This window comes from Tursiops truncatus, chromosome 8 (genome assembly GCF_011762595.2).
Source record: "Tursiops truncatus isolate mTurTru1 chromosome 8, mTurTru1.mat.Y, whole genome shotgun sequence".
In the NCBI taxonomy this organism is placed as follows: Eukaryota; Metazoa; Chordata; class Mammalia; order Artiodactyla; family Delphinidae; genus Tursiops; species Tursiops truncatus.
In genome coordinates, this window is record NC_047041.1 from 39,141,445 (window position 1) to 39,157,899 (window position 16,455).

The 16,455-nt window shown below is 48.1% G+C and overlaps 1 protein-coding gene across 1 annotated transcript in view; it reads right to left on the minus strand.

The window, feature by feature from the left end:
* PANX1 (pannexin 1) overlaps positions 1 to 12,712 on the minus strand; it is a 39,351-nt gene extending 26,639 nt beyond the window's left edge. Inside the window, exon 1 of the mRNA XM_004327437.4 lies at positions 12,134 to 12,712. Within this exon, the coding sequence (XP_004327485.3) occupies positions 12,134 to 12,314 (181 nt within the window). The 5' untranslated portion in view covers positions 12,315 to 12,712. The remainder of the gene's footprint in view (positions 1 to 12,133) is intronic.
* Positions 12,713 to 16,455: the final 3,743 nt, after the last annotated feature.

Below are 16,455 nucleotides of genomic sequence, written 5' to 3' on the forward strand. Positions count from 1 at the left end.
ATTAGACAGAGAAAGACAAATACTTCTGATCTTATTTATATGTGTTATCTAATAGAACTGAACTCACTGAGACAGAAAACAGATTGGTAGTTGACAGAGGCCAGGCATGGTGGGGTGAGGGAAATGGGTAAAGGTGGCCAAAAGGTAAAAACTTCCAGTTATAAGATATATAAATTCTGGGATGTAATGTCAGCACAGTGCCTATAGTTAACCATACCGTATGGTATATTTGAAAGCTAAGCAAGTAGATCTTTAAAGTTCTCATCATAAGAAAAAAAAATATAACTATCTGAGGTGATGATATTAATGAAATTTACTGTGGTGACCATTTCACAATAGGTACATATATCAATTCATTATGTTGCACACCTTAAACTTATGCAGTGTTATGTGTCAATTACAGCTCAATAAAACTGGAAAAAATAAATAAAATTTGTAAACATATAAAATACAGCATCACCATAAAAATAATATTACAATGAAATACCACATTGTCAACATTCTGCCACACATCCTCCTTTTATACACATGTATGTATAATATATACCTTTTTTCTGAACCACTTGCAGAGGTTATGACCCTTTCCTCTCAAAGTGTGTATCTTCTAAAATAAGATATTCTCTTACATAACCCAGTCCAATTACCAAATTAAAAGCAGCAACAAAAAAACGAAAACACTACTGCTATCTATATTCAGATTTCCCGAACTATCCTTTACGGCAATTTTTTTTTTCCCCTCTACTCAGGATCCAATCCCGCACCACACACAGTGCATTCAGATGTCACATCTCTCTAGTTGCTTTATCCTGGGAGGGTTCCACAGCCCTTCTCTGTCATTCAAGACCCTAACGTGTGAAGAGCACTGGCCCTCTGTTTTGTGCGACACCCCTTCATTTGTGTTTGTTCATTGTTTCTCCATACTCTGATCTAGGTTCTGCATTATTGGCAGGGATCCCAATAAGGGAAGGGTTGTTGGTCATCCACAGGACACCCCCGGAGGCGCCTGACAACAGTTTCCCCCATGACAGGTAATGTCACCTATGATGGTCACTTGGTTAAGGTGCCTTCTGCCAGGGCTCTGCTGTAAAAGTGGCTTTTTCCCTTGAGAAATAAGTGGTCTATGGGGAGACGACCCTCCTAGACTGTAAGTATTCTGTTCCCCAACAAGCTTTCATCCAGTGGTGAATCAAATACTTCAACTGTGGTTGCAAAGTGAAGATTTTCCAACTTTATTCTTCCCTCTACATTTATTAGCTGGCATTTTACTACAAAAAGGAACTTCACCTTCCCCACATTTTTTTCTTTTTTAGCATAAACATGGACTCAGGTAGTCTTTTGTTTTTCAATATTTTATAATCCGTTACTTTTATTTATTTTGATGCTTAAATTGTTTCAAACTAGCTCCTGTACCTAATATGTTCCCTTTGGTTTTGAGCACTTCCATACTTCCTGGCACAAAATGTTCTGGGCTTATCTTGTACTTTCCCTGCCCCAGCCCTACAATTGGCCATTTCTCCAACGAACCTTCAGTTCCTTTAGTCGGTAATAAAAAAAAAAAAAAATTTTAATAAATTTAATTTTTGGCTGCACTGGGTCCTCGTTGTTGCGCGCGGGCTTTCTCTAGTTGTGGCAAGTGGGGGGCTACTCTTCGTTGCAGTGTGCAGGCTTCTCATGCGGTGGCTTCTCTTGTTGCGGAGCACAGGCTCTAGCCTCGCCGGCTTCAGTAGTTGCAGCACGCAGGCTCAGTAGTTGTGGCTCATAGGCTCTAGAGCGCAGGCTCAGTAGTCGTGGTGCATGGGCTTAGTTGCTCCGCAGCATGTGGGATCTTCCCGGACCAGGGCTCGAACCCGTGTCCCGTGTCCCTTGCATTGGCAGGCGGTTTCTTAACCACTGCGCCACCAGGGAAGTCCCGGTAATAAAATTTTAAAACGAAGATTTGGATGCTAGCTGTGCTCACTGCTACTGAGATGTCATTGCTCCCAGGCCCTTTCGACAGACACAGATAGGAAATCTATTTGTGTGTGTCTGTGTGTGTGTGTGTGAGTTTATGATGAGACTTCTAATTCCAATCCAACACCACTGGGATCTTCCTTGTCTTCCCTCATTCCATGTTTGTATCCTTCTTTCATTTAGACCCTTAGCTCCCAAATACATCAACATAGTTACTCATTGGCTCAATCCTAAAAATCCACACAAAATAATTTCAGAACTTTTAGGGACTTCCTTGGTGGCACAGTCGTTAGGAATCCGCCTGCCAATGCAGGGGACACAGGTTCGACCTCTGGTCCGGGAAGATCCCACATGCTGCAGAGCAACTAAGCCCGTGCACCAGGACTACTGAGCCCGCACGCCTCAACTACTGAAGCCCCACGCTCTGGGCCCTGTGTGCTGCAACTACTAAAACCTGCGCACCTAGAGCCTGTGCTCCACAACAAGAGAAGCTACCGCAAGGAGAAGCCTGTGCACCACAACGAAGAGTAGCACCCCCCGCTGTAACTAGAGAAAGCCTGCACGCAGCAACGAAGACCCAATGCAGCCAAAAATATAAATAAATAATAATAATAATTTCAGAATTTTAAAAGCAAAGACATCTTCTGGTATTCATTTTAAAAGGTTCACGCTGGATGCTATGTCAAAAACTGGCCATTCAGGGTCAAGAACCGAAGTACAGACCAGTCAGGAATCTATTGCAATAGTCCAAGTGACGTAAAAAAGAATGAAATAATGCCATTTGCAGCGACATGGATGGACCTAGAGATTGTCATACTGAGTGAAGTAAGTCAGACAGAGAAAGACAAATATGATACCGCTTACATGTGGAATCTAAAAACATTTATAAAACAGAAGTAGAGTCACAGATGTAGAAAACAAATTTATGGTTACCAAGGGGGAAGGGGGGGAGGGATAAATTGGGAGATTGGGACTGACATATACACACTACTATATATCAAACAGATAACTAGTAAGAACCTACTGTATAGTACAGGGAACTCTACTCAGTACTCTGTAATGACCTATATGGGAACAGAATCTATATATCAAATAGATACTAATAAGAACCTACCGTATAGTACAGGGAACTGTACTCAATACTCTGTAATGACCTATATGGGAATAGCATCTAAAAAAGAGTGTGTATGTGTATATGCATAGCTGAGTCACTTTGCTGTATAGCAGAAACTAACACAACATTGTAAATCAACTATACTCTAATAAGAATTAATTTAAAAATAATAAAAATAACGATAACACAAATAAAAAAAAATAGTCCAGATGAGAGAGAGTATGAAGAAATAGTCACAGCACACGTCTGCCTGAAGTCTCTTCCATCACCTCTAGGTCCTAGCCTGGTCCAGGGCAAAGGTTTTGCTTCTATAAAATGAAGATTAACACAAAAGGTAGACGAAAGGTAAAAAGGGAAATTAATACAAACATCTCTGCAATAATACAATTTGTGTATTTAAAAAAAAAGTAGTATTCTGCAAAATCACTAAAATAACAGAGCTATGGAGTATATAGGATTGAGGCAGATCACTCCAAGTCTCTGCAGATTTTGTACCTTGAGCACTAATCAAACAGCAACAATCCTGATTAAAAACACAGTAGTGTGGGCTTCCCTGGTGGCGCAGTGGTTGAGAGTCCGCCTACCAATGCAGGGGACACGGGTTCGTGCCCCGGTCCGGGAAGATCCCACATGCAGCGGAGCGGCTGGGCCCGTGAGCCGTGGCCGCTGAGCCTGCGCGTCCGGAGCCCGTGCTCCGCAACGGGAGAGGCCACAACAGTGAGAGGCCCGCGTACCGCAAAAAAACAAAAAACACAGTAGTGTGATGGAGGGTGTGTAAGAAAGGCTGCTGAGTTATGCACCCAAGTAAAAAAGTGAAACACACAAGGACCAGACAGAACCGCCTGATAGCACCTCCGGAACAGGGCATTTAACCAACGTGCAGCCAAGAGGAAGAGCGTGGGGTTAATGGGCATCATGTGCGCCATATTCCTCTGAAGCTTGCTTCATCCAGATCTTCTTTGGTGGCACAAATCACTCACATGCTGAAAAAACGTATGGGAACCAATGTGACTCACACATGATGCTGGTATTCCCTATACGCTAATCACACATAAGCTACTTTCCATCACAGAATCACCAAGGACAGATGTCATTTACTAAATACTACGAGTAGATAGGAACTAGATGCTCTCACTCAATCGAATAAAAGAACTGTGAACTAGTTATCATTTAGTGTCATTTGTCAGATGTGGAAACAGAGGCTCAGAGGGGTTAAGCAACTTCCAGAGGCAGACAGCTAATACTTGGTGTAGGTTCCAATCAATCCCAAGTGTGTGGCCCTCCTCTTTCCCCAATATGATGACACCCTGAGAACAAGTGACCAGGGGAAAGAGAAGGTGGAGGGGGGGGCGGAGTGGAGAAGGACAGGCGCTGTGGACAGCAAGGCCAGCCAGTAACACAAGCAGAGCAGGAAAGGGCCAGAGGCCTAATTTGTGTGAAACAACATGGAAGTCCAGTTAGGAGTGGGGAAGGGATTTTAGCCTAAAGGGAAAAAATTAGGTACATCTATAAGAAGAGGTTCTAGAATCTTTATTTCCTGAATATTGCTTTAAGATCCCATTATATCCAATAGTTATTAAGTTTTCTCTTTTACTTGCTAGTAAGTTACTTAACCTCTCTGAACCTAATATTTCTTGTTTGCAAAACCTCATAGAATTCCTATAAAGATTAATGAAATATCTACCACAGTGCAAGCAGATAGTAAGAACTCAATAAATGGTAGCTGTTTTTATTTCTATGCAGCGGGCGCACCATGGTAAGCTCTGGAGATACAAAGGTATACGGTTCCTTTGTCACATCCTGTATTATTTTCTTCAGTGCACTTATAATTATTTGAATTTCACCGTTCTTACTGGTTTACCTGTTTGTCTTATCTTCTATAAATCTTGAACATATGCATTGTGAAAGCAGGCCTTGGATAATCGGGATTTGAGATTTAACGGGGCCCCAGCCTGAAACTAGACCCAACTTTGTTAAGCCCTTTTGTATCACCTCTCCCTCAAAGTTGCCTTTTAAGAGCTAGATCTTGTAGTTCCTGCAACAAAGAAATCCTATTGTGTTGTAGAAGGCCTTGAGTGTCTAAATTTGCTATTTAACGTCACAGAGCTTTTGTGCCAGCAGCGTACCAAAAAAAAGCCAAGGACCTTGCTCTCCCCAAGGGCTGTTCCTTCTGTTTCTCTTATGGTACAACAGAGCACAGCTGTTCTCCCGAAGGTATGCAGGCCTCGATGGCGTTGCACTCCACCCAAGAAGCATTTATTGGGCATGACACCACGGGGGATTCAAAGACAAAGAAAGCGTGGTCCCTGTCCTCCAAGAGCTTGCAGTGCAGGAGGAGGCCAAGAATATGAACCACTAACGATAACAAACAAAAAAATTGCGTAAGGTAATGGCTGAGTCATGGCAGACTTTCATACTTGAAGGGAGGAGAGGAGAAAACCCAGGCTGGGAAAGAGCAGGAGAAAGGCTCGGAGTCTTTAAAGTTCACCGCATATTATGAAGGGGAGCACAGCACTGTGCCTGGAACAGAGTCCAGCTGGGAATCAGATAAAGGACGTCCTGGGATGACATGCTGCAAAGTCTAGACTTGATGCTATGATAATGGCAAGGAGGTGTGGCAGGATGGGTGGAGGGACTGTGTTTTAATATCCTTAGGGCTGTAATTCATGCACCCATGGTCCTGATGCCCTGCTGAGGCTGCAGTGCTGGCCATGATTCTAACAGAGAAGGCACCCTCCCCAGCAAGAAAGCCAGGAGTGGGGAAGATGGTCCCGAGAGTGGGGAGGATGATCCCGTGGCAGTAGGGCCGAGACTCAGAACAAACTAGTAGCTTCTGTGCTGGGTACAAGCTCGTTCTGCTTTCAGTGCACTCCTCCTCATGCACAGGACAGGGAGAGGGCAGAGGACACAGCAGTGCCCGAGAATTCAGGCTTCAGAATCAAAGCTACAGTCCCGCTCTGCTCTGTGTGCCCTTGAGCACGTTATCTGGCCTCTATTGGCCTCAGTTCCTCATCTGTCAGAGTCATACAGTACTGGGGCGTGTTTAGCAGCTAACCTTTACTGTAAGGTTACTATGTCCCAGATATGGTTCTAGGGCTCACGTGTGTTAATGCATTTAATTCTCACCACCCTGTGAGATAGGTTTTACTATTACCCCATTTATTGATGAGGAAACTGGGGCACAGAGAAATTATGGAACTTGCCCAGTGTGTCACAGTGTATGTGTGATGCACCAGGATTGGAACCCAGGCAGTCTGTCTCCAGACTCACATCTTAACCAATATTCCACAGTCTCCCCAGAATTAAAATATACACCTGTTTTGAAGAATTTCTGCTGGGAAAAATATCATGCTAGAAGGACCTAGCACACAGGCAGCGTCAATATATGGTGGCTTCATGTGATAAAGGACTGTTATTAAATATATACAAAGAATTCCTTGGATATAGAAGATGTGGTGTATATATACATAATAGAATATTACTCAGCCATAGAAAAGAATGAAATAATGTCATTTGTAGCAACATGGATGGACCTAGAGATTACCATACTAAGTGAAGTAAGTCAGACAGAGCAAGACAAATTTCATATAATATCACTTACATGTGGAATCTAAAAAAATGATACAAATGAACTTATCTATAAAACAGAAACAGACTCATATACAGAGAAAACAAACTTATGGTTACCAAAGGGGAGCATGGTGGGGTGGGGGGGAGGATGAATTAGGAGTTTGGGATTAGCACATACAAACTACTATATATATAATAGATAAACAACAAGGTCCTCCTGTATATTCAATATCTTGTAGTAAATTATAATGGAAAAGAATCTGAAAAAGAATATATATATCGCTGAATCACTTTGCTGTGCACCAGAAATGAACACGACATTGTAAATCAACTATACCTCAAATAAAAAATACATATACAAAAAATTCTTAAAACTCAACAATAAGAAGCAAACAACTCAAAACATGGGCCAAAGATCTTAACAGACACCTCACCCAAGAAGGTATGCAGATAGAAAATAAGCACATGGAACAACAAGATACCAGTACACACCTATCAGAAGGGCCAAAATCTGGAACACGGACAACACCAAGTGCTGGCAAGGATGTGGAGCAATAGGAACTTTCATTAACTGCTGGTCAGACTGCAAAGTAGTACAGCCACTTTGGAAGACAGTTTGGTAGCTTCTTACAAAACTGAACGTACTTTTACAGCAAATGTCCTCCTTGGTATTTACCCAAAGGACCTGAAAACTCATGTCCACACAAAAACCTGCCCATGGATGTTTATTACAGCTTTGGTCGTAACTGCCAAAACTTGGAAGCAACCAAAGACGTCCTTTAGTAGGTGAATGGAAAAATAAACTGTGGTACATCCAGACAATGGAATATTATTCAGTGTTAAAAAGAAACAGCTACCAAGCCATGAAAAGACATGGAGGAATCTTAAATGCATGTTACTAAGTGAAAGAAGCCACTCTGAAAAGGCTACGTACTGCATGATTCCAACTGTATGAAATTGTAGAAAAGGCAAAACTATAGAGACTGTAAAAAAGCCAGTGGTTGCCAAGGGTTATACAGGAGAGGGCTGAACAGGTAGAGCACAGAGGATTTTGAGGGCAGTGAAAATACTCCATATAATACCATAATGATGGATAATTATACACTTTTCCAAACCCACAGAATGTACGACTCTGGTGGGGAATGTTGATAACAGAGAAGGCTGTGCATGTGTGGGAGCAGGGAGTATATGGCAAATCTCTGTACCTTCCCCTCAATTTTGCTGTGAAACTAAAACTGCTCTAAAAAAGTAAAGTCTTAATGAAAACGTACGCGTGTGTGTGCACGTACACGCAGCAGCTATTAACATCGCTCCTAAGGACAGCAGGGGAAGGAAGGCATTAGAAGCAACTGCCTAAGTGCAGAGGGGAGAGGCAACATTTCCCTCTGGACACCAACCCCTCTGGCTGGTCACCTGCAGGGCCCCGGCCAGGCCCTTCCAGAGCTGCAGCTTCTCCCAGGCCCTCAGCGGACAGGGCTTCCTGCTGTGCCAGGCGATGAGAGCCGGCTGCTGGGGTCTACCCTGGACCAGGCTTCTGCATGGACCCGGCCCACCCCTGCCAGGCACAGCCTTCCTGACAGTCCACTGCTCCAGGCCAGGCTTCCACGAGACCGTGGAGCCCCAGAGCAGAACCGCTGAATGCAGCCAGCTTGGGGCCTTCCTAAATCAGCTCCAACATCCCAGAACAACGGGAGGTATCGGGTGTGCCCGCAGAGCTCCCAGCAATGGCTCCCGATAAACTTTTATAAACTATCTGCCCCATACAAAGCACCATGGTGGGGCTTCCCTGGTGGCGCAGTGGTTGAGAGTCCGCCTGCCGATGCAGGGGACATGGGTTCGTGCCCCGGTCCGGGAGGATCCCACATGCCGCGGTGCGGCTGGGCCCGTGAGCCATGGCTGCTGAGCCTGCGCGTCCGGAGCCTGTGCTCCGCAACGGGAGAGGCCACAACAGTGACAGGCCCGCGTACCGCAAAAACAACAACAACAACAACAACAACAAAAAACAGTGAGGTGACACCTCTGTACTGACACAGAAGGCTTCCCACACCTTTCCACACAGTGTGCTTTCCATACTAAGCAGGAAAATGCAAACCACTATGATGTGACTCAGTTTGGTTAAAAAAAAAATGTGTATACGTTATATTAATGCAGAGAAAGGGGATTTTATGTCTGTCCAGTGTCCACGGTGTTCACCTATACACATAGTGAAGGAGGTTTATGAATCCTTTACCATGAGAAGGTATTTAGGTACTATCTGTACAATAAAATACCAAAAAAAAAATTAACAAAGAAAAACACGTATGTATCAGTAGCCTCTCTGGATAGCAGGCATCTTTCTGGAAAGGGACCAGGAGGCTCCCTTGGTGCTTTGCCTTTAAACGTGAGCTGAGGATGTGCTGTTTTGGGACCTTTGCCCTGAGACCCTAAGTATTAGCCCATTGTTATAAGACACCCCTGAAGAGAAGAATCAGCTTTGCCACCTGGTACATGCTGAAGGGCAGCCTGAACACATTTCCCAAGATGTGCCTACAGCGGCCACGACAGAGCAGATGACTTAAGCCACCTGGCTGCTAACTCGGAGGAAACAAGAGGGGAACTGGGAACTGACAGCATTGGAAGCAGCTGCAGCTCTCTCTGTCCCCTGGCTCACTGGGGCTGGCCCAGCGCCTGCCCTGTAATGACAGCAGCAGAGCAGAGCTAACCCTAAGGGACCAAGTCCCTCTGTCCAGAACTACAGCTGCCTGCTGGGAGGGCAGCAGGGAGAGAAGGCTCCCTGGGCGGACCAGACACCCTTCCCCAGGGGTCCAGTGGCTGCCCCTGCTGCTCATCTGGTCCAGCCACCCTGGCACCGGGCATGAAGCATCCTGGTGGGACATAGGAGCTCTGCTCTCCCAGCGTCTCCTAAGACACCAGGCTAGGGCACCAGAGAGTCAAAGCAGTCCCTGAGAGAGGACATCTCGGTCCCAGGTCCTGAGTAGCCCTAAGCCAAGGGTACTGCTGACCCATCAAAAGACCCCAAGAATAAGAATCCCATTCAGAGTCTGGTCTGTTGAAAAGTAGCACGCTTAGGGAATTAGTTTCTTCAACAATTTAGATAAATACTCCTAGAATTTCAGAGTCTGCAGGCCATGTAGCCTAATTATGCTTGTATTCTACACAGAGTTGTCACTCAGCTATTTCCTAAACTAACTCACTAGCTCTCTCTCCATATAGATGCACCTCCAGGGGAAAGGGGCTGCACCTCTAGAGGCATCTGGGGACAGGTGTGGTAGAAATGAAGGTCCTTCTGTGGCACAGAACTCTGACCTCCTGCACCTACCATATGGCGACATTCATGTGGTCCATGCAGCCACATGGAATGACACTCATCCACCTTCCACTGAGCCTTTCAACATTTCAAACACAGCTTCTTCCTTGCCATAAAAATACCGCGAAAGGAAATGACTGCAAAAGGAAATTTGAGGTACTTGCAATACAACCTATGCTTATAAGTCAAGTGGGGCAACTGAACGGGGCTCATCATGAACGGTAACCAGTCCTCCCTCCTGGCATCAGATGGCTGCTCCCCCATGACAGGGTTCATGGCTCCCTGACTCCTGGGTCCTCAGTGCCCAGCACTGGGTCAGCCCACAGCTGGTACTCAAGAAACATTTGCTGAAGGGAAAGATTATCTCCAGGACCCATGCTACTTGGTGGTTTTCCTTCCAACCGGAAGCCTCAACTCCCGGCCATCTGGAAGGCGGAGGGAAAGCCTTGACTATATCTATGCCTGCCCAATGACAAGGAAAACTGAAGACTACCTTCCAAAATGAATTTGGCGGCTTCCTGCCAAGTTGAACAACTTAGTGGTGTGGATCACAAAATCAAGCTCACTGCAACCTTTTTCTAACCAACTCTTCCTTCAACGTCACCATTTCCATCAATATCATTCTCCAATCACCCAGACCTGCAGCCTTTCTGATACCTCTGATCAGTCTCGGCCCTTTGTGGCCGATGAAAAGCTAGGGGCCCAAGAGTGGATTATTACTCCTTGATCTTGGAAATTTCCCATCCTTTCCCTTCTAGTCTTGGCACCCACCCTCGCACAAGACCTCAACTGATGCCTCATCTTTATGGCATCCTCCCTAGCTCCAACTCCCCTCTTTCACAGACCCTACATGTACCCTCAGGTTATCACTTATGAAGAGCTGTTTTCAACCAGTCCAGCCTCTGCTCAAATAATAACTTTGTACTTTTTATTTATTTATTTTGCGGTACGTGGGCCTCTCACTGTTGTGGCCTCTCCCGTTGCGGAGCACAGGCTCCGGACGCGCAGGCTCAGCGGCCATGGCTCACGGGCCTAGCCGCTCCGCGGCATGTGGGATCTTCCCGAACCGGGGCACGAACCTGTGTCCCCTGCATCGGCAGGCGGACTCTCAACCACTGCGCCACCAGGGAAGCCCAACTTTGCACTTTTTAAACCATCAAGTCTGTACTCCTCTGTTCTCACTAACCCAGGCCCTTATTCACTCTCATATTCCAGGAACCCTGACTAATCCTCCTGCCTCAGTTAGGACACTCCTCACTGTTTCTCTCCTTCCAGGAACAGGTACCATTCTTTGACATCCCAAAATCTTGGCAAAGGTCTCACCTCTGCTTATCCAAATCCCACCCACGGGCAGGGGCTCAGGGCCAGCCCAATCTTTCACATAAGCTTTCCCCATTGTCCAGCCCCACCGGCCTCCGTCCCCACAGAGCTGTGTCTAGCCTCATACACGGCCTTCCTCTTGACTCACAGACACTCTCTCCTGCACTCAAAGTCAGAAGAGATGATGAGCAAGACCAGCGGCTTATTAGCCACGTGATCCTGACCAAACCACCCGACTCTCTGAATCTCACAGAAATGTTATTAGGATAAAGGAGAGTTTACAAGAAGGGGCTCGTTCATCTCACATTCAAAATAAGGCCGTCCAGGTAGAGGATTTGGGTATCCCTTCTAATACTGGCCAAGAGCAGTTATTTCCCATCACTCACAACCCTGCAGAGCTAAAGTCTCAGTACACATCAACTAAATGTAAGATAAGGGAGAAAGCACTTTTCATGGGCTACTTTTCTTCACGTCCTCCGATTAGCCACTCGGGAGCTTCTCTGATACAAATTTGGGGTGACCGCAGAAATGTGTGGGAGGGAAAAGAGAGGCAAATCTGGTGACAACGGCGCCGGTCTTAAGAGTGGGACTTGAACACTAAGCCAGAGCCGGGATCAGTGGGCAGCAGGGAACAGAAATGGGTAGCAGGGATGCGAGAAGGGTCCACAGCAAGGGGGGGGCGGGGAAGGGAGCACGCGAACAAAGAATGCTTCGGCCCATCAACTCGGGCTACCTTCCTTCCCAACGTTCACGCCCATGACAACGGCGGGCACCGCCAGGGACGCGCGGTTAAATCACTTCTCGCCAGAGACCCGGGCACCTCTGATAACGCCGGCCCAGCCCGCCCCGGTGCCGCTGTCCCCGAGCCTTACCTATCGAGATTTCCTGTGCGAAGGCCAGCGAGATGAGCAGCAGCGGCAACCCCACGGCGATGCACGTGACCATCTTGTCCACGGCCAGCTCCAGCCGCAGCCCCTTGAACTTGGGCTCCGAGGGCTCCTTCAGCAAAAAGTCTGAGAAGACGTACTCGGTGGCCAGGTGAGCAATGGCCATGGCTGCGGCGCACGGGGCTGGGCCAGGAAGGCTCGCAAGGGCAGGCCCGGGTACCGCCGGCGTCGGGAGGGCGGCGCGGTGCCTTCACCCGGTTACTGACTGGGCCCGCGGCTTTCGCTTTCCCTTTGCCGGCTCCCCGTTTGCTTCCACATCCCACTGGTCTTTGTGTCTCGAAGCGCCGCAGCTGTCTTCTCTGGGGGCCTGGCCTGGCGGGTCCCGGGATTGCTTCGGGCGCACGGGATCGCGCCTGCTCCTCCGCCGCGGGCCTGGGGCAGAGCCGCACCCGCAGGTCCCCGGGATGCGCGCGCCCGAGGGCGCGAGACTCAACCGCGGAACAAAGCGCTAGCCTCGCCGCGGCTCTGCCGCTGCGCCCTGGCGACTTGGAGTTTCCGGAAGCTGAGGCGACGCGGGGCGGGTGGGCGCGGCAGCATCCCGCGACACTGGGATCCACCCCCAGCAAAGGGAACTTCCCGGCGAGCGGTACCTCGTCAAATCCTCGCGCCTCTCCCAACCTCATTCTCTCCACTTCCTGGCACCCGGGATTTTTGAAATCATTTCTGAAAGCGACCTGTTACCCAGTGGACAGGATGGCCCCCTTTTACGCCTCACCCCCAACATTTCTACGTGGCGGAATCAGGTTAAAAGGAGGTGCAAACGCTTCAAAGAGCAACGGGGCCCTAAAGGGCTATCGAGCGGGTTAGACCAAGCCGGTGCGGAAGAGGGAACGCTGGACTCTTCCAGAAGCACTGCGGGACTGGGAGGCGCGGGGTCAGTGGTGGTGAGCCCTGCGTCTGACTAGGTCTCAGGTGTCTGTGCTTAGCCTCCTGCTTTCCCCGTGGGAGCCTCGGTCTGGGAGCCAGCAGTGGGTGTCTGCGGGAAGCGGGTGTTGGGGGAGAGCTACTTCTGAACGACTTTCAGGTAGTGGATGCTGAGAAATAGTCAAGAGACGCTCTAAACAGCAACATTTGGGGCAGACAGCACCTTTGAACGTGAGGGCTCCTTGGGGCTGGGCTGCGCTTTCTGCTCTTTGTACATGGGCAGGTCCGTGCACGCAAGCCTCTTCTTTGTGCCCTCAACTGCCATATGTACATCTCCACCCTGCCCTGCCCTCTGAACCCTCATCCAATGGCCTGCACCACTCTCCACTTAGATGACTCACAAGACCAGGACCACACAATGGCCAGGACCGCAATCCTTATGCTTGTCTCAACCTGAACTCCAGTCTTCCCCATCTTGCTCAGTGCGCCGCCATCCACCGGGATGCCCAAAGCAGAAAACTGGAGGGCCCTGTGGAACATTGCAGTCTCTCCCCAGGTGCCATAACCAATTTCCAAATGCTGCGGCGTCTCTCTCCTAAATGTAGAAAATCTCATAGTTTTTCTCCACCTGCGCTGCCAACGCTCCTTGCCGCCATCCTGTCTCCTAACCGCATACAGGTTATGTACCCTGCAGGCCCGCAAGCCATTCTCCCCCATGGCTGCCAGAGGGAGCTTTTAAAAGCTCCCGTCTGATCCTTTCACTCCCCTACTTAAAGTGTACATTGTTTTTAGGATAAGATCCAAATTTCTTACCATGGCCACTGCCTGCCTTATCAGCTTCACTACTTTCCAGTCAGTTCTTCAAGTTAGCCAGCCCCATGCCTCCTCCAGACCTTCCCCTGCCCAAAACACTTCCACGGTAGCCTCTTTGCCTGGCCAACTCAGATTCACCCTCCTGATTTCTACTGGTTGTCACTTCCCAGGAGAGTCTTCCCTGAAAATGCTAAACTAGATTAGGTCCCTTTGTTAAATATTCTTGTAATACTAGCTGTGGGCCTTGGGAAAGTTACTTGCCCCTCCTGTACCTCAGTTTTTTCATCTGTAAAGTGTTTATACTGCTTAGGATTGAGATAAAGATCAAAAGAATTAATATAGGGCTTCCCTGGTGGCACAGTGGTTGGGAGTCCGCCTGCCGATGAAGGGGACACGGGTTCGTGCCCCGGTCCGGGAAGATCCCACATGCCGCGGAGCGGCTGGGCCCGTGAGCCATGGCCGCTGAGCCTGTGCGTCTGGAGCCTGTGCTCCGCAACGGGAGGGGCCACGGCAGTGAGAGGCCCGCGTACCGCAAAAAAAAAAAAAAAAGAGTTAATATATGTAAAGCGCCTAGGACATTGCCCGGCAATTGATGAGTGCTATGTAAATGTTATCCATTCCTGTTGCCTTCTATTTTTCCTTCTTAATGAAAATCACAATTATAATTCAACAAATATGTGTTTGTCCATTTATTTAACGTTTGTCTCCCCCTTTATATGGTAAGCTTCATGAGGGCAGGTCTGCACCCATGTATACCAACCACTCTCATCTCCAGCACTTAGCACAAATGCCTGACACATAGTAGGTATTTTAATAAAGGTTTATTAAATGAAGGAAGATGAAAATCTTTCACTTTGAAAATTGTTTAAAAACAGGTGGCCCAACTTGCATTCATTTTGCCATACATTCAAGGCATGTATTAGAGGGTAGGGATGGGCCAGGTGTGGGCTCGATGGATGGGGAAGCAAAGATGAAGTGACGCATTCCATTTCCTTAAAGATCTCATGGCTTAGTAAGAGAAATAAGGTATGTGCACAATTAACTATGATACAGGTTAGAAAGTGTAAGTAATATTGAGAAATGTGGGGTATGCCGAGGGGTGTGCATAAAAAGATGGGGCCTGGTGGGATGCGTCCGTTTGTGGCAGGCAGAGCTGGCATAGGAACTTTCTAGGAGGGAGTGAAAGTGGGAAATGGGAAGTGGAGACCTTCCCATTAGGAAATGGGAAGTGGAGACCTCTGACACTGGTATAGGGAAGAGGAAGGTGAGGGAGACAAAAGTGAAGGGGTTGGGGCCGGAGAAGTTAGCCTGGAATTTTTTTTTTTTTCAGTAGGCATTAGAGAGGTTTTGGACGGGAGTAATATACAGAGAGCTGCGCTTTAAAAAGATGTCTTCCAGCCACATGTAGAGTGGAGTGCAATGCAGAGTGGAGGTGGAGAGGCCAGGTAAGAGGCTGCTGAGATTTTGCACATGAGAAGTAATCAGAGCCCAAACTGGCCCCTTGTCTTTGAGAACAGATATGAATGGCACAGAAAAGAGTGGTGGTCCGCCCCCAGCCTCCTGTCCGCATGCTGTGGGGCTCAGCACCTCTCCCACCCGGTGCCCCAGATGGCATCGTCAGGGCACTGGCTGGGCAGGGGCTGACCATGACCCTAGTGGAGCCCCTGGCCAGAAAGGCCTGGAGCCGCCCCTCTCCCCTACATCAGGTGCTCAGCTGAGAGAAGAAGAATTTATTTTTCTGGTTGATTTTGTCTTGGGCCTGGGATGCTGGCCTGTGAAGGGCCTGGGGGGTGGCAGGACAACTCAGGAGGGAGCTGGGGGTGGTGGTGAGATAGCCCTGGGACCTGGGACCCTTTGCTGCAGTGCTGCAAAGCTTGCAGGTGGACACACCTCTCCTCAAGCTACAAAATACAAAGAAACTCTATGGGACTAAAAATAACTGTGTGCATGCACAGTTGAGGCAAATTCTGGACCAAAAGATACAAAAGACAAAAACAAAAACAACTCAGCTGCCACTTCTGAAGAGCAGGGAACAAAAACAGGGTGTTGGGAGCAAAAGCAGGGTACTGCGCATGCCTCCTGCACACAGCACCACCTAAGGGATGGGCAAGCCACCCAAGCCACCCCTCTGGCCTGACCCCTGGACACACCCCTGCCCTCACCCCATATAAGAGCAAGCAAGCAAGGGAACCTGTGGTTTGCTCTCACTTCCCCCTGCTACAGCAGCGGCCGCAATAAAGCCTTCCTGAATTTCTTGTCTGGCCTCTAGTCAATTTCTATCGATTGGGGAAGGCCAAGAACTCTGGTCGGTATCAGTGGAATAACCAGGTCTCCTCGAAGCCAACCCCACCCCCCACCCCCAGGGCCTGGGCCAGCGCTGGGCGGGGCTCTCCCCATTACCTCAGCCACAGCGACAACGTGACCGTATTAACAAGGTACCGCCGAGCATATCAATAAAGATTATCCTGATTAAAAAAAAAAAAAAGTGGTGGTTAAAGGAGCCATTTTTCCTACTGCAAAAATCAGATCAAATAATCCAATGTGTGCCAAGTTTCTCTGGCAGGAAATGA